The 26,088-nt window shown below is 42.7% G+C and overlaps 1 protein-coding gene and 1 long non-coding RNA gene across 16 annotated transcripts in view; one reads left to right on the top strand and one right to left on the bottom strand.

The window, feature by feature from the left end:
* Positions 1 to 7,797, bottom strand: part of SNAP91 (synaptosome associated protein 91) — a 70,477-nt gene extending 62,680 nt beyond the window's left edge. For 7 of the 15 annotated variants that reach the window (XM_052781608.1, XM_052781609.1, XM_052781617.1 and 4 more), the window contains exons 1-2: positions 7,658 to 7,796; positions 6,809 to 6,968 (exon numbers count right to left, since the gene is read on the bottom strand). In XM_052781608.1, coding sequence (XP_052637568.1) covers positions 6,809 to 6,938 — 130 coding nt within the window. In that variant the 5' untranslated portion in view covers positions 6,939 to 6,968; positions 7,658 to 7,796. Of the gene's footprint in view, positions 1 to 6,808; positions 6,969 to 7,657 lie in introns of all 15 variants that reach the window. The other 8 variants (XM_052781606.1, XM_052781611.1, XM_052781612.1 and 5 more) reach the window with 3 other exon arrangements.
* Positions 7,798 to 14,002: 6,205 nt separating this feature from the next.
* On the top strand, positions 14,003 to 20,555 carry LOC128140213 (uncharacterized). Its single transcript, XR_008234645.1, has 3 exons — positions 14,003 to 14,654; positions 17,899 to 17,984; positions 19,944 to 20,555. It is a non-coding gene; the product is annotated as an uncharacterized LOC128140213 (long non-coding RNA).
* Positions 20,556 to 26,088: the final 5,533 nt, after the last annotated feature.

Below are 26,088 nucleotides of genomic sequence, written 5' to 3'. Positions count from 1 at the left end.
GACTCATCTTTAGACTACAGTAAGACTAATGGAAGGGATATAATGTCATTCCCCCCACCCCCAATTTTTCCCCACCTCCAAAAAACACTGGAGCTGGCTCCTTCAGCAATACCACGTGTCCACAGCTGACTGAGGAAGACCTCTCCCTTTCTTTTCTTCAGGGACAGGGGGTATATTGGGTGCACATGGCAAGGTTTTGGCAGCAGGGGGGGATGCTGCAGCTGTGACCTCTGAGAATAGGGGTCTCTTCCACAGTCTGCGGGGGATATCTGCTCCAGCACCATGGAGTACCTCCTGCTCCACCTCCGACCTTGGTGTTCCCTCTGCCATTTCTCACTTTTTCCCTCCTCCTCCTCTGCCTGTCCAGTGTTTTCTGCCCTTTAACTATGTTTTCGTGGAGGTGCCACAAGCTTGGTGGATGGGGCCAGCTGCGTCCTGCGGTGGGTCTATTGTGGAGCCGGCTGTGTTTGGCACGGAACATGCCCTAGTCTCTTCTCACAGAGGCCACCCCTGCAGCCAGCACCTTGCCACGGACGGCCAGTACAGGGGAAAAGGTAAGTAGGGTAGGAAGAGCGAAGTAGTCTCGAGTATCTTGAGCATAGGCAGAAAAATACTAGAAGCAGGTGTGCCTCCGCTATATTACCATTTCTTCGGAAGTGGGGACTAAGAGGGCAGCAAATTCTCCTCTTTGGCTACCAATTTCTCCATCCAGCAAGAAGCAGAGAAGATGAATAGCATCCAAAATGCTCTATGCCATTCAGAGTTATCCTGACTGTCATCTACTTTTAAGCACTTCAAAGGCTCCTTCATGGGGCAGAGACACAGAAACATAGACCAACCACACCAACAGAGCACTTTCTTGGAGACTTCACGGAATTCCTCACTAGTGGGAGAGGCCCAGGTAAGGCACACACAGAAGATGGAGGGTTTGAGAGCCAGGCTGGGAAATCAGAGGCACAGATCAAATCAAACCACAGGAAATCAAACTTCAGATTAATTTTTTTGTTTGTTTAAAAGACATTCAGTTGCTGCCACCCAGGATCTAAGGGAGTAACACTGTGAGACTATTATGAAACATATTCAACTACTAAATAGAAGCGATTAAAACTATGGACTGGTCACTGTCATATTGACCATCTCATGAACAAGGGGCCTCAAAGACAGACATAGCTACTCCATTATCAAGGTCTACTAACGGAAGTCAGTACAGCAGAAAGACCTGACTTGTCCCAGAATTTGTCATCCATGACCTTGACAAAGCATGTTTAACAGAAGGGTCTTGGTGACTTCTGAAAACAGACTAAGAATACATGCCTTCAGCTGGGGAAAAGCCAAGGGGAGGGAGGGTAGGACTAGTCAACCTAGCTTTATCAAGTTACACTGTTTGGATGAAAGGAAGTTTAATATTACACTGTCTACCCACTCTTCTGTTTCCTCATCCTCCCTCTCCTTTCCTTAGGCATTGTACCATAAGACGAGTTAAACACAGAACAGTTCAGATGCACAAGATCAAGTGATTGGGCCCACGTTTCGACCTTTGTATCTTAACATCAATTCAAACTTCTACCCAGCTTCAAACATATTTTGAAAAATTATTAGTTCGCCAAGTCTTAGCTTAATTAAAAGAGCAGCCTTCTCTTGGTACTACACATGCCTTAAAAACAGTATGGGGCCGGGGGGGAATTGAAAGTTAATGCCATTGTAATACTCAAGATCAAATAATCCAAAAAGCCTTCTTATTAGCTCCCTTACCCATGACAGACATTTCTGCTCCTATTCAGAGATCTACATGCCTCCAAATGAAGTGAGCCTTCAATACTGTGTTGAGAAAGGACATAGGAGAAGCTCACAGAAATAGAGACTGATGACAAGTCCTTACACACACACACAAAAAAAATGTGCTAATCCAATATCCATTAGTGAATTAAACAAAAGCATTGCTTGCTTGGATTTTTTTCTTTTCAGGTGTGAAAGACATTCATTGGGGTGACAAGGAGGAGTTCACAATTTAGAATACAGCCCAGCTGTGACAACAAAAACCAAGACACTGTATTGCAGCTGATCTTCAATGCTAACTTAAACAAAGTCAGTTCTCTCCTACACGGAAACTGTGACAAATTACGGCAACACAAGATAGAGCGAGACATACAGAAGTAGTTTAATTAGTGAAGTGTGAAGGATTAAGACCAGTTTGTACAGGGACTCCATTCTTGGCAGTTTTCTTGAAGTACTTCCATGGCCATAAAGACAAAGTGTCACCTGGACTGCAGAGCAATGCGGTACTCCTACGTCTGCGCTACTCCTGCTAGGAAAGGGCCCCAAGTGCCAACAGACTTGGAACACTCCCCAAATCACTTCAACAGCAAACAACTTCTGAAATACACATCCAAGTTAACCTTAACAGTCACTGAGGTCTAGTGACTCAAGATAGCTCCACTCACCCCCACCTCTCCCAAAAAATAGAGACAAACATATTCCTCAGGAATAAGATAGAGGTTTGTAAGACTAACCTGTGGGATCTAGCAACTTTGTCTTTACTGAGCCTTTGAAAAAAGTTTAACCCATTGCTTTTGGTCAACAGCCACTTCTGTTTCAATACTAGAGACCACAGGGACTCAAACTTATTAGGTCATCCCCACAGTTTGCAGGAGAAAGGCAAAACACTGCAGGAACAAAAGTGTCTGTATAAGCAAAATACTGACACCAGCCCTGCAGTTCAGTTACCAGCATGAATTAAACTATAAATTTCCTTTTGGAGCCTTTGTTTGCCAGCCACATACAAATATGCAAAATTAGACTTGGGATGGAAAGATGTTACTACAGATACACAGGTCACCTCCACAGCCACAGAAAATCAAGTCCTGATCATCTGCTTTGCTTCCATGTTTCATGGAAATCTCCCAGCTCTTGATCAGGCCTCTGGAAAGGCCTTCTACCTTATGAGAATTACTTTGAAGAAGTAAGGAAGCACCATGTGGTCTTTTTCGAATGCACACTCCAGAACTTCCTCCTGCTGCAAAACAATTCACTCAACAAAATAAGTCAAGGAAAATCCCAACCGTCTTGATCATTTTCAGAAATAGGAACTTGTTACAACCAACTGCAGACGCAACAACCTCACTGGTCTCCAATTCACTTCCCTAAATGAAAGCTTGATGGTCTGTTTCTGAGCGAGATCCTTTATAAAAGAAGCTGAGTTCAGATCTACCTATTTTTCCCTCATCTATTGTGTGTTTTCACATTTCAAAGTCAAGTTATTTCCCTTCTCTGAAAGCTTCTCACTGTTGATACCATCAGTCACCTCCATTCAAGGCTGGAAGCTGCCTTTTACTTGCCCCACATTAATTAAACCCTCAGTGACGCCTTAACACATCTTTCAGAACAACTCTGAGAATGAAACTTCAATGCCATGCACTAAGATTGCCCTCCCAGTTGAATTACCACAGCTTATATATCCTTAACACAGCCCATATATCTCATTCACCCACTCTGCAATGGCCCTTCTCACTGCATCAAAATCAAGTTGCTAATCCCCACTTCTTCATGGGAGTACTTTCCTCATTTGCTGTATCTAATCACAATTTATTTAACACAACATGGTTAGCTGAGGGAGATGAATCCATATCATTATAGTGAATTTAAGACAACTTGAAGATGACGACAGTTTGGTAAGTCTGAAAGGGTCAGAGCTCTAACATGCCAACTGCAACAGCTTGCCCCAAACCATCAGAGCATCCTAGATTTACATTCCTTTTCTCCCCACGGGGACTTGGGAAACTCATTTAATGCCATCTGGCACTACTTCCAGCAGTTGCTGGAAATTCACTAGTACAAGAGCTGGAATTCAAGAAAACGGTAAATCTCACTAATGAGTATATGATAGCAACCTAATCATACTTCAGTACTTCTTTACATGACAAGCCTGTGCAGCACCCGGAGTCCATGCCAAAGGATAGCCACTACACGGCGTCCGTATTAAAGCCTGTATTTGAAAGCTATGCAAGTACAGAAAACCACACAAAGGTAAACACTTAGCAGCTCGGCCTTTGTTAACAGAAGACATTCATTCTGTTCTCTCCTCTCTTCGTCACACACATACACTCATACCCAAATCATGCTTTTTATTCCTCAGAGCAAATTCCCTCTAAGTAGTACTCACTAAAAAAAACCTCAACCAAACAAAAAAACCCACCCCACACCTTGTCATCTATCATCTTTCTATAACCCTCTGGAACTAATATCTTCTGCAGAAAACATATGAGGACAGGCATCATTGTGCCCCATCCTCACAGGGCTACTTAACTCATGTTAAATAGTTGATCTCTCCATTTAATTTACAAAGCCCAGTTGCTAAGCAGGGCAGTGGAAGATAGGCTGTGTGACATGACACCTGGCCACTAAGACACTAAATAAAATTATGGAGTTCTCTAAGGACACAGAACCCCCACACCAATACTAGAATTACAGCTCTTTATAAAGCATCGCTCCAACCATTTCTCTCTGGTACCTGAAGTTTTAATCATCTAAATCCTTCACACCTTGACTTATCTTATTTTAAGGCATTGGCAAGTTTTACCTTTCATTCCCTTCTCCACGTCTCCAGATGCTACTTATCCAACTTGAAATGCAGTCAGCCACATGACTGAGATCTACCTCCACCTAGCAGTACCTCCTGCATGCATGGGGGCATTGCTCTTTTAGAGGATGAACTTGTAATGTACTCTCTCATCAGAACGTATCAAGCCCATTTTAACACTTATTCACGAGATATGCACCAGAGTTCAAGGAACTGCCCATCAATTCATAGTTATGGGGAGATGCTTCAGGTTTAAGAGCCTGAAAGTATTTTTTCTTTTAAAACATGAAATTGATTTTCACTCATAGTCCACAATTTTGAATGTGTGCATCTGCCACTGACAAGATTCTGTCTTTAATGGTACCAGATAGTTAAACTCTCAACTGTTGTATGCAGCTTGGAAAATAGAAGGAAAAATGAACTGCGATAGACCTTCCCAGGAAATGATAATTTCTTTTCCTCTTGTGTGTCTTACATGTAGGTGGGTATGAAATTGCATGAAATGCTACTGGCTTCAGTCTCCCCCACGCTCATTTTCTGAAGCAGTAATATTAGCACCAATATCCAAACACAGACCCTCTCCAGACCTTAATATAGCACTGGTAAATTATTTCTACCTGGCTTTAATCCTGCCTATTCCAGACAGTACTTTTCTTTTGATATATATACACACACACACATATACATATATGTGTGTGTGCATACATATATACACATACATGCACACAGAGACACAGCATGCTTTCAAATACACGAGTTATGATTTCTTTTCTTTTTTTTAAGCTAAAGCTTAAACGTAAGATAGCTTAAAGCTATCTAGTAACAGATAGAGTAGGACAGTCCAGAGAGCACCTACAGATTACAAAGTGTCACCAGCTACCAAACAGCAACATAGGAGACATCAATAACCAAGATGATTTTTTAAAATATACAAGAAAACAAGAGAGAATACATGATATCAAGACTGCTGATCTATTTTAACAACGGTTTAGACTCAAGTTAGTCTGCAATCAATGTTGCTTACGTCAGCATCTCTTAGGCATATATATGAGAGTATTTAGATACACCGGAAGACTGGCATGCTGTTTGCCACTTTAAGGGTTAGCTATGAAGTCATTAGAACTGAAATCTGGAATTATTTTCCAGAATTAATACTACCTCCTTTTAAGAAATACAACATAATCAGAGTTGTACTTACACGCACTTGCACCAGCATTACTTAGTAACAGCCAGCAGCCAAGAGACTGCTTGGTATAAAGCCTACCGATCTTTACTTGAAAGTATTTCTTACCATGTCCAAAAAAAAAAAAAAGGGAAAAACCACTTTATTTTAGACATTAAAACCTGCTGTTAATCTTCTGAGTTCCATGCCGGACAGTTACTACTGGTAAACAAGGCCAATTAACATCACGTAATTAAATTCTTTCACCATTCTATCCTTGATGTCTCTAAGCAGGGACTGACAGTTGAGTGGGTTGAAAAGCAAAAAAATTGTCAAGACAAAACATCGCTAGCTCCATTGTTTTTTAAGAAATGTTTTGACTTCAACCTTGTTCGTACACTAACTAGCTAATGCCAGTCCAGAAGAGATCGTAAATTTATGAGACAAAGCCACCAGCCACCTTCAGGAAAACATGATGCAAACTAATGGACAGCTCGTGAAGTTGCTGTCAGATGTTTGGGACCTCTGCAACAGCCCTTAAACTCTCCAAAGGCTGTCCCAATCTACAGCATAGCATCATCCAAGCACCTTTGCCATTTAAGCACACCATCATCTAAACCTCTTCAGAATTCTTCTGTGGAGATGGCCACACTCCTACCGGTGCTCGGCCAGCTCCTGGCGCAGCATTTACGTCTCTGCCTAGCTTAATCCTGACCAAAGCAGGTAGTGACCAGCATGTGTCCCTTTTGCCCTGTGCCCAATTCCCTCCCCGCTTTCTGAGCCCATGCTCCCCAAGGCACGCTTCGCCCTGCCTTCCCGGATAAAATGCAAGAGGTCATGAGGGGAAAAAAGAAAAAGAAAAAAAATGGCCGAAAGACCAGTATTATGCAATAAGAGAAGAAATGCAATAATAAGTCATCCTCTCCTGGAGACTTCTCCTAACCCTTACGGTTGGCAAGCTGGATTACAGCAAGCGTGACAGCCAGACAGCCCAAAGGCACACTAAAGAGCCCGGCGGGCAGCCTCCTCAGCCCCGGGTCTTTGCTGGGGATACAAAAAGGGATGCTCACAGTCCAGGTGCTTTTTCTTGGGCCCCATCACTTCATGCGTGGTGGCTTTGCAGACGGCTCTGGCTACGGCTGATCCCGTAACGCTGTACTGAGCAGCTGCGATGCGATCTGTCAGCGTCTGACCCGACATCTTCGACTGGCGTGCCTGCTGCTGCCTGCTCTGCAGAGGCGGAAAACACGGGAGGGGAAGGGGAGATTCCGGGTTTATCGTCGAGGGGAGGCGGGAGGGGGGGCACGGCAGAGACACGCACGGACACACGCACACGGACACACACAGCCACGCCACACGCACAATGGTCCTTCAGGCAGCCCGGCCCCTCCCGAGGCGCAGCCCCCCCCCCCCCCCCGCCCCGTTGTGTAAGCCTTTGCCTCACTAGAAGCCGCCTGGGGCAAAAAAAAAAAATTAAAAAAAAAAAAAAGGTATTTTAGACGCTGCAGGGAAAGGATGAAGGGGAAATAACGATGGTAGCAGAAGGAGCCTGCACACAAATAACGTACGAGCCCCCGGGAGGGGGGAGAAAGGACACCCCCCCCCCCCACCTGCCCCGGCAGCGCCCGCCCCCCGCTCCGGCCCGCGGAGGAGCCGCCGCCGCGCCCCGGCCCCGCCGCAGCGCCCGCCCCGCCGCCTCCCCGGTGGGAGATTATGGCACCGTTGCGCCATGTTATGCCCTCCCGGTGCGCCCCCCCCCCCCCTCCACCGCCACCCCCCCGTCCCCGATGGAGAACCCCCCGACCCCCCGCGCATGGGAAAGTGGGCTCCGCGGGCTGCGGCGGTGCCCAGCGCCATCCATCCACGCAGCAACGCCGGGGCTGCGCGGAGAGAAGAGGATGAAGCGAGCGGCGGCCGACCTGTCAGTGCGTCCTTCCCTCCCGTCCTCCTGCCGCCGCTCCGGGGAGGGCACCGCCGCCTCCCGCCTCGACCGCTCCCCGGCCCGGCCCTCCGCGCTGCCCGCTGGCGAGGCGCCCCGCGGCGCGGCAGCAGCGGCAGCAGCAGCAGCAGCAGCAAGCAACCCCCCCGCTCCCCTCCTTCCTCCCTCCCTCCCTCCCCCCGGCCCCGGTAGCCCCAGGTGCGGGGCGGGCTGCCCCCTCCCGCCGCTGCCGCCGCCGCCGCCGCCGCCGCTTAGGGGATGCGCTGGCTGGGCGTCCACGCCCGGCAGCCGCCGCTGCTATTTCCAGCCGGCGGCTTAATCCTCCCGCAGCCTAATCCCCGCGCTACTGCCGCAGCAGCGCCGCCCCCCACCCCGCTTGCGGAGGGCGGGACGGAGCCGAGCGGACCGGCGCTGCCGCCGCCGCAGGTCGGTGGCCCGGCGCAGTCAGGTGACGCGGTGCGGTGCGGTACGGCCGGGCCACACCGGTACCGAGGGGCAAAAGCCCCCCCGCGGCCGGCCCCGCCGCCCCTCTTAAAGGAGCCGCCGCGTGGGGTGAGGCGCGGCCCGGGCCGCCCGTGCCATCCTCTGCCTCGCCTCCCTCTTCCCGGGGAAGGGGCTGCTTCCCACGCGGGTGCAGCCCGTGGGGATCCGCGGGGCCCGGAGGTTGCGGGGGAGCCCAAGCTGCTGATGCTTCTTCGCCTGCCTGCGGTGTGGTCCTGTTGTTAGCGCTTAAAATAATAACGCACCCAGGGATCCCAAAACCGCACGCGCGCTGGATCTCTCCAGAACCTTTTTGTGATGGTGGTGTTGTTATCAAAGATATCCGAAACGCCTCCCCAGGAGGGGTTTTTTTCTGTTATCTAAGATATCCTAAAGGTCCTGGTTACGATGCAGCGCTACGCTAGGGAGGATATATCGCCACAATTTTATTGTGTAACTGAAGCCTAACAGAGTGATCTGTGGAGTCCTGAGAAGTGTGGCGTACATGTATTACCGTAAATTGGCCAAACTTAGTTTTGGAGTAAAGTGGTTTAAGTGGGTGGGGTCTAAATGAAATGGCACTGGTAGCAATTACTTCGAGCTGCTGTTAGAACAAATTTCAGAAGACGATGTAAGCGAGTGTTATTAATTAGCTGAAGAAAACAGTATGTGCAGTCAGTATTGAAGATTTGTGCTTATGAAGTGATAATTAGGTTGTGTTGCATACAAAGACGCGCGGCACCATTTTCATTTGTTACGCCAGGAGCAGAATACTCACAAGGGATTGTGGTCTGTGACAGCATGAAACAGCAGCTTTTTTACTACTTCTTGGTTTTTGTACCTAACAACCAAGAGCTTTTAAAGTCCCAGGTACCTTGAAAGCTTGGGAATCCTGTCAAAGCAGTGCTCCAAAGTTCAGGTTACCATTTCTACAGAAAATCTCTTCCACAATAACTGTTCAAATGGTGCCTGTGTCCATTGAAGAAAGGTGTTCAAATTTTCAGGCTTTTGATATTGGTTAAATCTTTGTTTTTGTAGAGCAGACAGGGACGTTTGGGTGTCAAGGTTCAAATGTTTTCTCAAATGCAGTGTTTCAATACAGAGAGGGATTTCTTTTCAAAAAACATGTAAAGCATATGTCGCTAACTGCTAGCAATAAGCGTTAGGGGTCTGCAAACTTTGAATGTTCCCATAAGTAAGACTCTCGTATTCCAGTAGTGAGAAAGTGTCCGTGCTTCTCAGTTCTATTCAGTAATGAGTAGCAAATGAATAAATGCTGGAGTTGCGCAGAAAGGTAATATAACATAATATGTGTTCTTTAGCATTACTATAGTCTACTGTTTGAGTACAGACAAATTTGAGTAATATTTAGAAATCGTGTTTCATTTACCACAGAAATGTTAACTTCCATTCCTAGAAATTCGTCATTAATGGAGTGACTTGGGGCAGCTAGAAGCATGTCTTAGCAGAGGCACACACACAGGTTTTCCACTGTACTTCACAGTCAGTTATTGGGGTCATAGTGCCAATTGATTTCAGAGGAAAGAAACAGTTGGGATCTACAGATACTTCATGTTCCATTACTGGCATTAACAGTAACTCTGAACTCTTCTTGGTAATACTGACAGGAGTTTAGAATGGCTTCACTTTAAAAAAGACAGAAGGTTGCTTTTTAACTGGTATATTATAGAAGAAAAAAAAATACAGAAGCCATTTTGGAGTTTGCTGATTCCGCCCAGCAGAAATTTAGAGTAGCTTTACTTGCCACAAGCAAGACAGTTTTCAACTTTACGCTAGGCAAAGTATTTAATTGGTGATGCAAATTTTTATTAATGTCTAGTGTCCATCTTCAGTGTGAAGGTCTGGATTCTTTCTGAACTAGTCTGCATTGTTATCAGCAGTTTCTACCACTGAGATTCTCGGCTGTGTCACCAAAATCTATGATCGTTAATGCTCAGCTCATTTTATATCTTCATATTGTCAATATATTTAAGCAAAAGATAAGCCGGACACTTTGTACTATTGCCTTAAAATTTATGCATTGCAAACTGAATTTAAATGCAAGGAATAAAGAGATCCTCCAGTATTTTGGTTATAAGCCAGCAGGTGGCCAAGTCGTGATCTGGAGTAGGCAAAGGACCAAACTGCAAGATTGCAATTACAGAAGCATTTTTAAGATGTTAATTTATCTGCCATTACTTGCATATTCAGCAACAAATAGCCAGTGTCATGAATAAAAACCACTATGAAAATTTGTCTTATTTACATCTGTATCACGTTTGGGCAATACTGCTCTACACAGGACTCCTCTATTTCTTCTTAAAGTTAGTGGGTGGACTTTCATTGACTGCTGCAAAGATTTTGTTGAGCAAAACCAGGATCACTTGACCATGAGAAGTTCAAGAGGTATTTCAGACAAATCTCATTCTCGAGAAGCATGTCGTCTGAATTTTTGACGCATGATGATCTTTCTGAAAACCTAAGATGCTTTAAGCAAGTGAGACAAGAAGAAGACATCAGTACTCTTAAAATTCAGTGTGGAGGGATGTGATCTACCGAAGCTGTATTGCTTTTGGATTTAAAAACAACCACCACCTCCCCAAAAAATAACCCAACCCCACAAAACAGGAATTCAGGTTTGTAATAAAAGCGACACAGGAAATAGGAACCATCTTGAATAAGGGGAGACCATGGAGGGAGCTGCCTGGGCCTAAATAGATAGGGGCTTGGGGTTACCATTTGATAAGGTAGTTTTAGACTCAGCTCCTGAGAAGTCACTTGGTGTGCTGGCTCTGTGAAACCCAGGTTCACAGCTTGGCTGGTGGGGATGCACCAGGACGTCTAGAGAGGGCCATATAAGCAGCTGGAAAGGGTTCTTGCTGTTAAGAATAACCCAGAATTGTGGGGTTTTTTCTTGACTGTTAGTAACTGGGCTTTCAACTTCATAATGAAGACCCTAAAGGAGAGAAGATGTATTAAGGACAAGCTGAACAGCCATTTTGAGATAAATGCTGAAAGATACTTCTTAACTGAGTTTGAAATGAGAACAAAGAGTTGGTCTGTGTTAATCTCACGTTCAGGCACCCACGTGGAGGGAAGAGGGCATGTCTAAAGGCTGATTCATCACACCTCACACCTGAATTCTGTACCAGAGATGCCCATGTCTCAGGTGATGAGGACTATTTCGTGCACTTTAAGTTAGGCTTTTCTCACCATAGTTGTGCTTTTTTTGTTTGTTTCCCAGTTTTTCCTCCCAGGTCTTCCAGTTCTTCAGCCAGCTTTGATGCCCTTTCCTCCTGCCCTCCCAGCCCAGGCAGAGGTTCAGACCCCGTCCTGTCTATGCCCAGGCCAGCTTCAGGCCCAGCGCTGCTGCTTTGCTTCTGCCTCTTGCTCTTAGGGCCAGTGGTACAAACAGAGCTCCTGGAGAGGCTGGCTGTAACCATAGTGATAGTGGCAGTCCTGAACAGATCTGTTTAGCTCTTGGAAGGGGGAGAAAAGGACTTTTCAAAGGAGGAGCATCCTCCTGACTTTGTATCAGGTTGATGGAGCCAGGTAGGTTCTCCTGCAGTGTTCTCCTCCTACGGCACATGCAGCAGAAGTTGCAAAACACCAGGAAGTACCCAAATCATTCAATACCCAGGAGTTTCTATGCTTCTGCTGTTAAATATAACCTCATTGCTTGATCTTGTGCGGTTTCCATCCATGACAATTCATTCAGCCTCTGTACTCACCCTCCTCAATGGCAGTTGTTCCAGTAGTTCCTTTGGTTACTGTGATAAAAAACACCAATGAGAAATTAAAGCAGGTTGTCAATTTTCAAGTCAGAATGATGGCCCGAGAAGGACATAGCCTGAATGTGTTCATACATCCCAAGTAGGCTATTAATTAAGTATTGGGGAACCACCTGAATTACTGAATCTAAGAGAATAAAAATACACAGTGGTAAGGATACAGGCTAGGAGGTGTGAGTACATCTTCTACATCCCACAGGAAATGCCTTTTTCGGGTGTTTGAAGAACTTCAAAAATTAAAAAGAAAATTTAGATAAGGCAGAGAATTAATATGAGAGAGAAAGTTACCCAAAGAATAGCTAACAGGCTCTTTTATGGGTTGCTGAGTCATGTCAAACCGAGGTCATGTTCTGCAGAACATGGAGCGATTGGAGTGTTGCAGAGTTGATGATTACAGAAAGGTGATAATTGGCATGTGTTGTGCAGTTCTGTACGGAGCAACCAGCTATGTCCCTTCCCCTTCTCCAGCATGCTGGTTTGCACAAGGACAACCTTAAAATCTGTATAATCTTAGAGACCTCTTTTGTCTGATGCATTACTGGACCTGGTCATCCACATCACAAGGATAACATTTGCTGCTGGAGTAGCTTTTGGATTGGGTCTGGCAATAATGCCAAGGTTAATAGATGTTGTGGTTTAACCCCAGCCAGCAACTAAACACCACGCAGCCGCTCACTCACTCCCCCCCACCCAGTGGGATGGGGGAGAAAATCGGGAAAAGAAGCAAAACCCGTGGGTTGAGATAAGAACGGTTTAATAGAACAGAAAAGAAGAAACTAATAATGATAATGATAACACTAATAAAATGACAACAGCAATAATGAAAGGATTGGCATGTACAAATGATGCGCAGTGCAATTGCTCACCACCCGCCGACCGACACCCAGCCAGTCCCTGAGCAGCGAATCCCTGCCCCCACTTCCCCGTTCCTATACTAGATGGGACGTCCCATGGTATGGAATACACCGTTGGCCAGTTTGGGTCAGGTGCCCTGGCTGTGTCCTGTGCCAACTTCTTGTGCCCCTCCAGCTTTCTCACTGGCTGGGCATGAGAAGCTGAAAAATCCTTGACATTAGTCTAAACACTACTGAGCAACAACTGAAAACATCAGTGTTACCAACATTCTTCACATACTGAACTCAAAACATAGCACTGTACCAGCTACTAGGAAGACAGTTAACTCTATCCCAGCTGAAACCAGGACAATAGACCAGAAGTGGGACAGATGGACACATGTATCAGAAATGGGACAAAAGTCCTATAATCATGAAAGTCAGTACCCATGAAACTCCTCACTATTTGGTATTGATTTTGGTCATTAATTTTACAATCCTGATAGAGCCTCCAGTGCAAAAGTCTGGAGCTATGAAGTATATTGCACTTCTACACAACAGACTCAAGCTAGGCTTAATTTTTATTTTTTTTTACTTTTATACTGAACACTAGTCTTATTCTACGGATTTATTTAAAAAGTCTGTGTACCAAAAGCTACTTAACTTGCTGCTTTTATAGGTAATGTGTATTCTAATATATTCAGTGTAGAAATAGCAGCTTTATATTGATATTAGACAGATGTGAGAACTAATTTAAGAAACTCCGCAGGTCAGCTTAAATGCAAATATTTAATATTCCATTGAAGCTGCTGATAGCGGGAAGGGGAACATCTGTCAAATAATTTAGGTGAAGTCATGCTAGGCTTCACAGACATTAGCGTGAAACAGATTTGCAGGAGTATATAGAAACAGATAATTTACTACTAATTAACTTTTAAAATTTATTACTCATTGACTAATTGACGGTCCTGTCTTTGAACACAAAGTAGCTCTGAAGGCATTGATGACAGCTGCATCATTTCCTCAAAGAGGGAAGGATGCTGCCTAAAATAAAGTCCAAATTTCATTTCTCCATGTGCCATATTTGACAAGAAATCATGATCCATGGAGCAGACAACAGACCTTTAACCTGCCTTGGCTTTGTCGTCACTGAATTTTTTTGTTCAAGCCAAAGTAACTTTTTTTTGGTAAAGGTGCGCTATTTTGTTATTTATCCGGACAAGGTGCCAACATTTTGCTGTCAGTGGTGAATTGCTGTTGTATTAATAGTTGCGATACTTTCACAATTGTAATAATTATATTTTAATACAATTGCAGTTGTATTCTGGCTATAGGCATCATGGCCAGGGGTGCTTCATTGACTGTCACTTGTCCAGCTTCTGTCTGCTCTGCCAGTGCAAGCCTTATGCTGCTGTAGCTTACACCGAGGGCAAGCAGCACGAGCGGCTGAAACTACGGCTGAGAAGCAGTTAGCCATAATCTGCAAATGAGAAAGCTTCTCTATACTCCTGCAAGAAGAAAAGCCTGTCAAGAGAAGGCAATTTTGTTTCTTTGCTGTGCCAAATCAGTAAAGCATAGCTGCTGCCCTGAAGCCTAACGGTGGTCTCTCACCTACTCGTCTGGCTCTTGGCCGCAAATCTAGGTGGCAAACTCTCCATTTCTGTAGAAGGGGGGCTGCCATTAAATGGTAACTTTAACGTGCTGAATACTTTTTGGTAAATTATGTGCATTTACAGCATGTTTTTATTTTACATGTTGTCCAGTATCTGCAGGAGCTGACTGACAGAGAATGTTAGGCAAAAGCTATTAAGACAGTGGGCCTTCAGTCAAGGCCAGGGAGGACGACCCACCTCCTGTTCAAGAGCTCTGCCAGGTGATGTGAACCACTTATTTGAGCTTTTCAGCATCCTGGAAGCAGGTTTTAGCCAAACAAGAACTGGGTGTATTGTAGAAAGAAGCTGAACTACAAGGAGGAGGTTGCTGGGCTTCGGCATAATGCATTTTCCTCACAGTCAGTAGAAGTGTGTTACCATCCAAACCTCAGGACTGAGCTTTTGACTACATACCCCATGTCCCGTCTGCTGCTGCTCTAGGCTCAGAAATACACAGCTGTACAGTAAAGTGACAGCAAAGTATTGTCAAAGTCTGCTAAGAAATCTCTGAAGTTATCATTTCAGTGACAGATTTGTTCAGTAGAGGTTCAATAGATGTCAGTTACATGTCAAATAAGAGTAAAATTTTCAACCCAGAGGGTAGAATAAGTTTTAAGCAAAACAAGATAAGCACGTATTTCGTAGGGGAGGGAGATTATGAATTGTAATACCTTATGACCAAATGCAGCCTCTGTTCACTTGAAAAGAAGCTGGATTAGACAATTAGACACATGAATATATGCTAAAACTTATATATGCAGATATGTATATCATAGTGATTTCTTTCTATGTTTTTAGCAATACTTAATCCCTAGCCTTTTAATAGTTCTGGTATTTTTAGTGCACATTATAATTTTGCTAAGGCCTCTGAGCATAAAGCTCAGACTGCTAATGCAAGACCAAATTCTCCAGCTATGCTTTTGAAGCAGTAGTGTGACTGGTATGGCTTGGTATGTTCTCACTTCCTACTCTTCCAAGCTTGAAGTTGCTCTTTAACCGAATCTGTCCACCCACAAGATGACACTTTTGATTGTACTGGGCTCCAGTGGCAACCTAAGGGCCATTTTGGTGGTGGGACGTAGTCAGTCAACTCCTTCTTCTTGACTTTATGCATTATACATTTAATTGGTCTTGCACAGTGTTGACTGTGTCACAACCATATGAAGGACTAAGCCCTTCTGATTTTGGATTGCTTGGTAAACTGGGATCATTACCAACAGTTTAATATAGTCAAGTGCATATATCTAGAAGCAAATCCTATAAGATTACTTGCTGGAGAGCTTTTACTCTGAAAAAGGATTAGGGGTCATAGCAGGCAAACAACATGTTTGAACTTCCAGTGTGATGCTCGGTGGAAAGACCTGGTCAGACTTACAACTTTATAATCAGTTACCACCAACAGGACCAGGGTGTGATTTTTATTTCTATGTATGGCACGGATGACACTGGCACTACAAGACTGCTTAAGTTATGATTTTCATGTCCCCTTTAAAGAATTTTGAGAAAATGGACTAGAGTGTTAGGAGGCTCTTTCTGTCCTCTTGATAGAGAGGTCCACATATCCCCTCATGATAGACATATGGACCATGGCTGTAGGCTGCTTTCCATAAAGGGGAAGAATTTTTCTACTTCTCCAAATTAGCTAAATCATTTGATAAAAGAGGAAGCAGAAAGGGACAAATACTTTTCTTTGTCAGGAGCATCTATAAAAGGCAGGATTTTATTTCTGGTGGTTTTTTTCTGCCCAGCTGTAGAGGTTGCTACTATTTCTGTAGAGAGAGATACATCCTTTTGCACAGGATGGTTGGTTCAAGCTGCCTCCAAGCCAAAAGAGAGATTTTTCCACTGGCTTTCACGGGGGCAGGACTGTACTCAGGCTGTTTGCAGTCGCCAGTCCTGACACAGAGAACTGTAATGAACGGTGACAAATATAAGTTCTCCTGCCCATGCCTTAGCTCACTGTGCAGTCTGATAATGACCACTTACTTGGAAAAAAATGTATATTCCAGCACAGGAGGAAAACTGGCCACTCCTATGTTGGCACACACCCCATGCAGGTGAGTATTTGGCATAGGGATCGCCCAGTGCAACCCTGATGCTCATTGCTGCTCTTCCTTCAGCAGTTCTATCCAGTGCACATAATGCGGCCGTGTTTGCTTGCCTATGGGGCATTCTCCATTTCTTTTCTTGTATCTTCTGGTTGTGGCATGATTTTTTCATTTCATCAAGGCTGCTTATACTTGAATAGAAATCCAGAAAAGCAGTCCTTGAAAATCAGGACTATAAAAAACAGAGGCATGGATTTGCCACTGGGTAGACAGGTGAGTTCATTTTATTCTTAAGACCATGGTAGGAATGTTTCCTTGTAGGCTACACTGTTAGACTATCACAAGAAAGCATAATTTCCACAGCAGGTGCAGGACCTGACTTTTGTTAGTAAACTAAAATATTACTTAAAGAAAATGCATCAAAGTTAATTTCTCCTCGAGTTTTTTCCAGTTGGGTAAGAACAATATTGACTGCTCAAAATATACAAAAATATACAAAATATGAAAAGAGGTGTTTAAACATCGTCTTTAACTAAGCTAAACGGTGTTTATCCTGCTGCTGTAGAATACTCACTCTAAGAAGAAAACAATTACCTATTAATTATTTTGTGTTCAGAAAGAGAGCCAAACATTTCCTGACGCCACATTGAGTTCAGCCTATGAGAAGAAGCAGCCCAACATTACTGAGTTTTTTCAACCTTTGTTTAGCTATCTGATGAGACAGCCTGTTTTCTAGAAGTGCTGAGTGGCAGCGCTCTCCTTGGAACTGGTGGTACTATGAGTATCTTGCAGCTCTGGAAAGTGTTGGTTTTTTAAGATCCAAAGATTGACAGGAGCAAGTTATTGACCCTGCCTCAGATTAGAAATGACATATGTGGGAGCTAATATTGTGCTAAATTTGGGGTGAAGTAGGGAATTCAAGACTAGAACTAGAAAATGCGATGCTGTTAAGCATGCACACTTACATATGTAGCATACATGGTTTAATCAAGAAATGCTGCTTCCAATGGGCAGAATGGTGAAAATGATCTCTAGGAGGACCTGTAATAAGGCAAGGGGCTTGATAATCAGATTCTCCCAGAGTGAGGTGAGAAAAAGAAAGCATAGTAGAGCCTACAGGAGCAGGAGGCTAAAGACGATTACAAATTCTGATGCCTGAAAGAGAGGAACAGCCTCTAGAAGCAAATATGGATCAAGACCGTGTGGACAGGGATTGCCTGTCTGACCGTGTTTACCGGGCTACTTATATCCCTGGGTATATAATTAAGTGCTTATATGGAAGACTTCAGTCTAAAATAATAGCTGATCCAGATCTAGCATGAGTCTCATTTCTGTGTGTTGCTAATAGAAAAATTATGGCCGTTATCGAATAGCATTGATTGTTGACATTTTTGCATCACAATGTACTTTGCTTTAGCCTTCATTTCTATGGCTTCCTCCATTCAAAGAACTCCAAATACTTCACAAATGCTAATTTAACCTCCTGACTTCACTGTGTGGAAGGTAAGTATTATTACCCCCAGCGACTGCCTTCTCTTTATGTCGAGGAAGTGCTTACCACATTGCTGGCACTGCTAGAGACCTTCTATAATAAGCTGTTTGCAGCGCTAGAGACCTAACTAAGGAGAAAAACCACTAAAGGGCCATCTTTGTTCAGTGTGAAAAATTCTGCTAGTAAATCTCTAAGCAGTAAGTTTAAAAATGGGCAGGAAAATGCAGCTCAGTGAAAAAATGAATTAAAAAAGACACAGCAATGATGTCATACAGAAAATACATATGCCATGTTATACCCCATTTATATTTTGGTGTACAAACAGTATGAATAAGCACATGGATGCATATGTGCAGCTTTCAGCTGTGTAAATGGCAGTTAATGAGTCTTACGGCTGTACTTAACAGTGGAGAATATGGAAGTTTATGCTTTTGCATCTTTTTTGCTTTTACAGCGTCAGACTTGGCAGATCAGGGCAGAACACAGTATTTGTGGGTGTTTCATCTTGATGAGTTTGAGTGGGACTATTGTAGAGGGAGGCTAACCCACTGCATAATGCTAACATTTATATTTATATGCCTTTTCAATGGTTAATGGTATGCATTTATGTCTCTTTAGTAAGCATTCATAGCAATAAACAGCCTATTCTGTATGTCTGGATTAGACACTGCCTTTTACTTACACTGAATTTCACTGGGATTATAAAGCTATTTGATAACTACTCATGAAAAAGACAATAGGTGCATACCATTACTTTAAACCTGGAATGTATGCATTTTATGTACATTAATAGTAATATCATCGTTAAAGAAATTGATTTTTTGATAGGGATGAACTGTTCTTTCTCTCTCAAGGCTGATGTTGGAGGGTTCCCTGAATCTGTTATGAAAGTTTGATATCCAGAATGCTTGATAGTAATTCTGATCTCCGATAATGACTTTGGAATAGATGTAATGAAGTGGAATAACTCATTTAGACTGCATCTTGTCAACATCATTATTAATTTAAACCACCCATTTTTGAAGATTAAAAGTAGCTGTTGACGATCTACATTGGCAAAGAACTGAGAGGAATAGTGGGGCTGGATTTCCAGTCTGCAGCCACCCTTTCATGCCACTCCTGCCCCATAAAGGATCTGGAAACCTACCAGGATCATCCTGCAAGTATTTCCATTGGCAAAAAACCAATATATAAATGGCACACTCTCTCTTTCCAGCCCTCGGGTAGGAAAGATGGCTGATCTCAACCGTGAATGACAGTAATGGAGACACTGCAGCCCTTCATCATGGTTTTTCTAACCTATATCAGGCACCAAAGAGAATTTTAGTGGTCACTGCAATGCATCAAATAGACCATAGCTCAGCCGTATTGATGAAGCTAGGCCTAAATTATGTCGTAAGCCTTTATTTAAAATGCCAAAGCAGTTTGTAGAGTTAATTCAAACTCTTAGAGCTGACTACAGCATTTAGACTGTTTAGATGATATGAGACAACGCAGGAGTGGCCCTGCATGCTCTGATTTTCAGTGTGTTGGTTCTTCACTGCACCCAGACATCCTTGAAATGTTACTGAACTGCCTCAAAAAATTCTGAAGGAAGAAAAAGAACTTTGCTCCTGCATCACTGGCTCACAAACTGGGAAAAACAGAACCAGAACTCTTCAAGCTTACTTTTCTCTTGTGTGCTAGCAGCAAAAGATGATGAAGTAACACCTCTTTACCCAAATAAATCAGATGCAGGCAGCCTTGCCCATGAATCCCTCGCACACCTACAATTCTCTGCACTAGTTGCCTTGAAGAGTTAATGTCTGATTGCCTTGTTTTACAATTCAGCCCTGCTCTGGCCCAGTATTCCTGTAGAAAGTTTTCATATAGATGCTTTATGAGAGCATGAAATGTAAGAGGAGGGTGTATAAAAATACAAAATACAAAATGTTAAAATTTGACAGATTTTCTGTATGTGTTTGATGCAGATGTAAAAGAAGAACCTCGGTCTTACAGGCTTCATTCACAACCAATGGTCTGAATTACAAGTGTAAGACCTTGCACAGAGGCTCTGTACGAATGACCTGATTCTTCTGAGACAGAGTGGGGTTAAGGAAGACAGAAGTCTTCATGAAAATCAAGCACATTATGATTCAAAATCCCTCACAAATGCAGGAATCTGAAGAACCTGGATACAATAATGGTTTTTTTATTACCGTTTTGTCATTCGCATTGCTGCAGAGGTTTCTCAAAACTTTCAGAAATTTCTCTATTCATGGGTCTGGAAGTCAGGTTTAATTATAACCTTTGCTGTCAACCCTGGCACACAAAGGTATATACAAATAAAAACTCTCTCTGAAAATCACTGAGCCATCTTTAAGTTTTGCATTGAAGTTTCGTGATTTTGGACAATCGGATGAGGTGGATTCTTCACAACTGCTAAGCACTGAGAGTCCATAAACTTGGTTCTGGCTCATGTTCAATCCACAACAAGAAGAAACTTCTTGTGGTATTTTAGGGGAAAATTATACAGCTGAGATATCTGTTCAAGTGCATATACATCTTCAGGTTGTGTTTTCTTTAAACCAAGGATAATTAAGCATTTCTTCTCCACATAACATACATAGCAAAAAAAGAATTAGATAATATTTTTTAGTGGCTTTGGATGTATTCCAGCTTGGGTCATTATATTTCTGTTCTCCCAAAAGGACAATACTAAATTACAAAAATTCACAGCAAAGAGAAAATAAAATAAGGTATTCTTAAAACAATAATAAAAACTGCAGTGAACCTTCTTCAAGCACCCACTCAAGGGACAAGTAAAAAACCTGCTACTTAACATTTCATGATCTAAAAAAGATGTGTCATACTCAGCTTGAAATCAGCTGAGGACACTTTGGGGATAGTTTCTTGAGAGGAGGTTACCTAAACAAGGAATACTTTCACGTTGTTTTTTACAGTACCTAACATGTAAGTATTGTCTTGAAAAGAGTAAATAATGTGAAATTTCCTTAGAAAAATAATCACGGGGGGGGGGGGGGGGGGGACCAGAATGGGTAAAAAAATGAGAAGAAGCTAGACACTTGTAACTGGAGAAGCACAAAATCATTGCAGAAACATTGCTGTCCAGTTCTAACTCAGAAGGGTGATGTCCTTGTCCTTGGCTGCTTCTATATTCTATAACCTTCTTCAAAGTTATGTGTGGGTTTAGTTCTCATTTACACTCCTGTCATCATTACAGCAGAGTACATTGCGCTGGCAATACCACAAGTTTGAAGAGATGGAGGTCTAGCTCTAGGAACGTGATTCATTTGTTAAAATGTGGACATCTATCTGAGCTATTTATCTGCTTTCTAGCCAAGAAGCGGCAATCCTGAGGTACAATCCATCTTATAAAATAGATGCCTTCATAAAGATCAGATGAATCCCACGTGTTTCTCTCTGTTGACAATAAAGGAAAGACAGGTAATGAGCTCACACACAAATACCCATGGTGTGGGCATCAAAAGTGACCTAAGATGAATTTTAGTCCCAGTTTCACCAATTTAATTTAAACTCTGTGGCCTTTACTTCCCTGTTAACACTGTTGTTATCCCTGAATGAATGATGTGAAGCAGAGACGATGGGATAGGACACATGACGAATATTAGCTCTGGAAAGCACATAACATATTGGAACCTCTCCAGTGTCTTCGCATGCTTCTGCCAGGGATTTGAAGAGTGTCACCAATTCCTTATAGCTGACAATTTCAGAGGCTGCTGAAGTGCTGGTTGAACACCTGGTCTTCAGCAATAATAAAGGCTCCAGGCTGTATCAAAGGTCACAAAACCTGAGACCTGCTGAGATGCTGGAAATACTTCAGATCATCCTTCTTTGCAGTCCTCTTTTAAAAGGAAAAGAGATTTTAGCGGGGCGGAAATTAGAGCCAGAAATCCTGAGTAAATGGGCTTTAATATTCTTCCTTGAAATTGAGTGGGAGAGGTGAGGAAAGAGAGGGGAAAGGAAATTCCCTCTGTTTCGCAGACGCAGATGGAGGAGGAACAGGACATCTGCTCCTCCAGCGGGCAGCAGTAGTGGCAGCTTCCCTGGAAGAGACCATCAGGAGGGTTTCTGACCTATTTGTGCCATGTCCTTTTATCACCTGCTACTTACATGACCCAGTAATACTAGAGCAGAGAAAGTTGCTGTGATTTATTCAGCTGTCTACATACCTGTTTCAGGGACTCCCCTCTCGCACTGCTTAGGCACCCCCCAGACTAATCCCCACGCTGTCCATGCAGCTGTATAGGCTGGGTAAAAGGGTTTAACCTTAATATTACCATCCCATTCCTTCAGCAAGTTGACTTCAATATGACAGATTTTACTAGAAATACAACACTAAGATCTTCATCCAGTGTAAATCAGCACAATGCTATTAAGAGTTATTTTATCCTAGGAGAAGGAAGTGTCTGTGAAATTTAGAAAAGACGCTGTGTACCCTTGTCCCAGTTCAGTGACACTTAGACCTGGTGGCAGCTCTAGAGCCTTTTAGCTGGCAGGGGTGTCAGAAGAAAATTTCTTGACTGATTCTGCACGTGTGTGTGCGCGCGCGTGAATGTGCACAAGTGTGCAAACATGCACACATAACGCGATGGAGATTTTAGAGATCACGACCACACAGACCAAGAAGGCACCACAACACATGGGAAGTATATGAAGATGTGCCCACACAGTAGCCCTCAGTGCTTTTTCTAAGCTCATATAAACTTAGGAAAAAAATCCTTCCTTGAAGGAGAATAGAATTTAATTTGCATATATGTAAGCACCAAGGAAGCAACTAGCAGGAATGATACAGGTCACTGTGTGTATCTACTGAAAAGTCCTTCATTGTGGAAGGTGAGCGCTGACTATGGGACTACAAAGGGAATAAGTTATTCTTTGATGTGAATAAAAGTTTTAGAATTTGAATCTAAGTGAGCATCCTGAATATGTTTAATTTCCCTTCCCCAATTTTTGAACTTGCATAGAAGTGCCAGACATACATCATCACAACATACACTGCTCCAACACTCTTGCAACAAATAGCTAATGCATAATCTTTCAGAAATGAAAATAGTCTTCATTTCATTTAATGTTTCTCTCTACAATCCAGTACTTTCTGTGACTTCAAGATGCATTTGATTGCTGACAAATATACATATACTACTTGTATTTAGTTCTTTAGTTTAAAAAAGCAATGCTTTCACTGCCAGGACATAAACTGTAATAAATATTATCCTACCTTATGACAAATCCTTTTCTTTTTTTTTTTATACTAACAGGTTACCAATAAGGTGCATATTTCATTCCAGATTACTGTGTCATGTTTCTACAATAAAACAAACTGGTATTTGATCACCAGCTAGCCAGCATTCTTGCTACAGGTTTTGAAGTCACAGCTAGACATAATACTAATTCTACTATCAAAAAACAATAATGGAACAATTCACCACTCTAAACCTTGAGTTCAGCCCAATCTGTGCACACTTGGGAGATACTAATCTTTTTTTTTCCTTTTTTTTTTTGTAAAAATCTGTAAGACCAAGGAACAGAGTTAAATACGACATTGATTTTATATGCTTGCTTTCTGGCTCACTTGTGATGGCAGCGCTCAGAGCATGCCAACCAATGCTTGTTTAACATGATTTACATAGTTATTCTTCCTGATTTTTTTCCTCTAAAATCCAACTCATTCTGTCATTGGTAGGACCAAATATCAAAAATATAAATCAGTGCAGTTGGTAAGATAAGGTTATATATATTTAAAGAGTTATTAAAATAAACTATAATTTAATTCAGCGGGCTAACAGTCGCTAAATCTAAGTCCTATTTGCCTTGCTTATGTGAGTTACTACATTGCAATGACATTAGTCACCCAACATAAGTAGGAGTTGGTTCTGTAACAAATCTGCAAACACACACAAAAAAATGGTGTTAATCCTGAAATACCCTTTTTAGCTTGCTCTCATTGTGTCTCTTTAATATTATAGAGGTCTCCTAGTAGTGACAGTTATAACCTCAGCTCTCTTGCTTTTTGAGAGATGAAGTCAGCCCTTCATCTGAATGGTTATTTCATAGTTTAATATCCTCATCAGTTTTACTTGAAAGCTAGGCTAAAAAAATGAATAATAAATTCGATGAGAGCTGGTTAAAGAAAGCATTGCATTGAATCTGGATTGCTTCCAGCTGTCTTAATTGAACAAAGGGAAAGTTTCCAAATACACCTTCTGTATTGGCTGATTGCCTTAAAAGTTCTCTGAAGCTAGAAGAAAAAGTCCTTCCTCTCCAAATTAAAACACATACTGCAAAAAAAATCAAACAACCTATTAAAATCTGTTGTATGAAGTTAGACCAGAAATAATATAAAACAGATTATTTCATTACAAGTTGGCATCAGAATTAAGCTATATTATGTATATATTTTGCTGTTGGAATAGATAACAGGGTTCTAAGTTTTCTCAGTGAGTAATTTTGCATATGGATAAAAACCTGATTTTTAGAAGCAAAAAGTCCTGTTCTTATTTGGTTAGACGTAAATCAGTACCAGTACCACTGCAGTTTCCTAGTGATGTGGAAGTCAGTCTGCAAGGTCTGGCCCCAAACTGAAAGGGGGGCTGCTGATACCTCGAAGGAGTTGAAGAGAGCTGTCTGGTGGCATCAAAAGAATCGAATGGAGCTTGGATTATTTTGCCACCTAGAGAGCAGATAAACCTGAAACGTGGTGTTTCATCGAGCTGCATCGTCCCTTTGATATATTACCCCACGGTCTGTCGTGGCCACAGGTCTGCATAGCCTGGTTTTCCAGCAGCAGCTGAAGAGCGATGCGGTAGGTAGGTTGATGACTATCAGCGAAAAAAATTCCAACGTTATTATATTGGTGCTTTCTGACAGTGGGACAGGGTTTCTGCATCCCTAAACTGCCAGGGAACTCCCTCTGGTGATGGGGAGGGCCCGTGGGAGAGGCAAAACAAAGCCAGCAGTGGCAAAGCCTTTCGATGACTTTTCCTGGGGCGGAGGAACAGCAGCGCAGCGGTTGTTAGCATCCCTCCGCCACGTGCATTTTGAAACACAATATCCATGCATCGGTTAGTGAAAATCCCGTTAAAATCAGCATGTCCTGGTTTTGCCTGGTATGGCACTCCTGGGCTGCGGTCTGCCAAAACTCACTGGTGGATGTCAAGGACCTGATGGAGATTCTGTAATTGAAGGCAGCAGGTTGTATGTTGTGTGTAACTGCCTGTGTTCCCACTGTGAGACCAAAGATTTTTCCATATGGAAAGTGTATCGGCTTCTCAGGAGCAGCAGAAACATGATTTTCATAGTAAATAAGCCTGAGCAGAGGAAGGCAGTGCAAAAAGTACGTATTTAAAACAAAGGGGCGTTAGTGATTATTTCTGTACATGATATTTCAGTGTGCTCACAACAGCAATCTGGCTTGCCTTCTCTATACATAATTCCCTGTACTTGTCACATAAATTGCAAGTTCATGGGAGCTGCTATTTGCCACTGTATGGCAGTGTATGGCAATTACACCCAAATTACACTAAAAAATCAGTATACATAGAATTCAGTATGCAGAGGCATGTAATAAAAGAATGTTAATGTTTTTAAAGAGCTATTCAGCCTCTTAAAAGTTAGGGAGTATCAAAATTAGGAGAGTAACTCGAATTTAGCTCACTTGTGAATACAGTTAATAATACTGTGCCTAATGACATAGTCACATCCTTTCCCCACAGCACTCCGTCCTCGTTTTGTCTGAAGGATGGACAGACCTCACTGAGGGGCAAGCTAATCAAATATTCCACTTTCAGTAAGCTCAAGCCTTACTTACACATTATTAACACAATTATTCAAATCCTCTATTGAATTATTAATCTCCTCATGAGATTTACTACGATGATCTCTTTACAATATCATCACTGTTTACCAACATTAATTAATGTATCCCTACAGCTCTGTTTTGAGATTACTCTTCCCTCAATTTTATGCCCAGGGACCTGAGACAGAGAGACCTGAAGAACAGATGTTAAACCCAGAATTATCAAGTATTGTCTAAATTTGGGTGCCCAATTTTAGAAGCTCAGAGCCTGATTTTTTCCATGTGTTCAAATTGCA

This window comes from Harpia harpyja, chromosome 3 (genome assembly GCF_026419915.1).
Source record: "Harpia harpyja isolate bHarHar1 chromosome 3, bHarHar1 primary haplotype, whole genome shotgun sequence".
NCBI lineage: Eukaryota > Metazoa > Chordata > Aves > Accipitriformes > Accipitridae > Harpia > Harpia harpyja.
The sequence above is the reverse complement of the archived record's forward strand: the minus strand, read 5'-3'. Positions and strand labels throughout refer to the sequence as shown.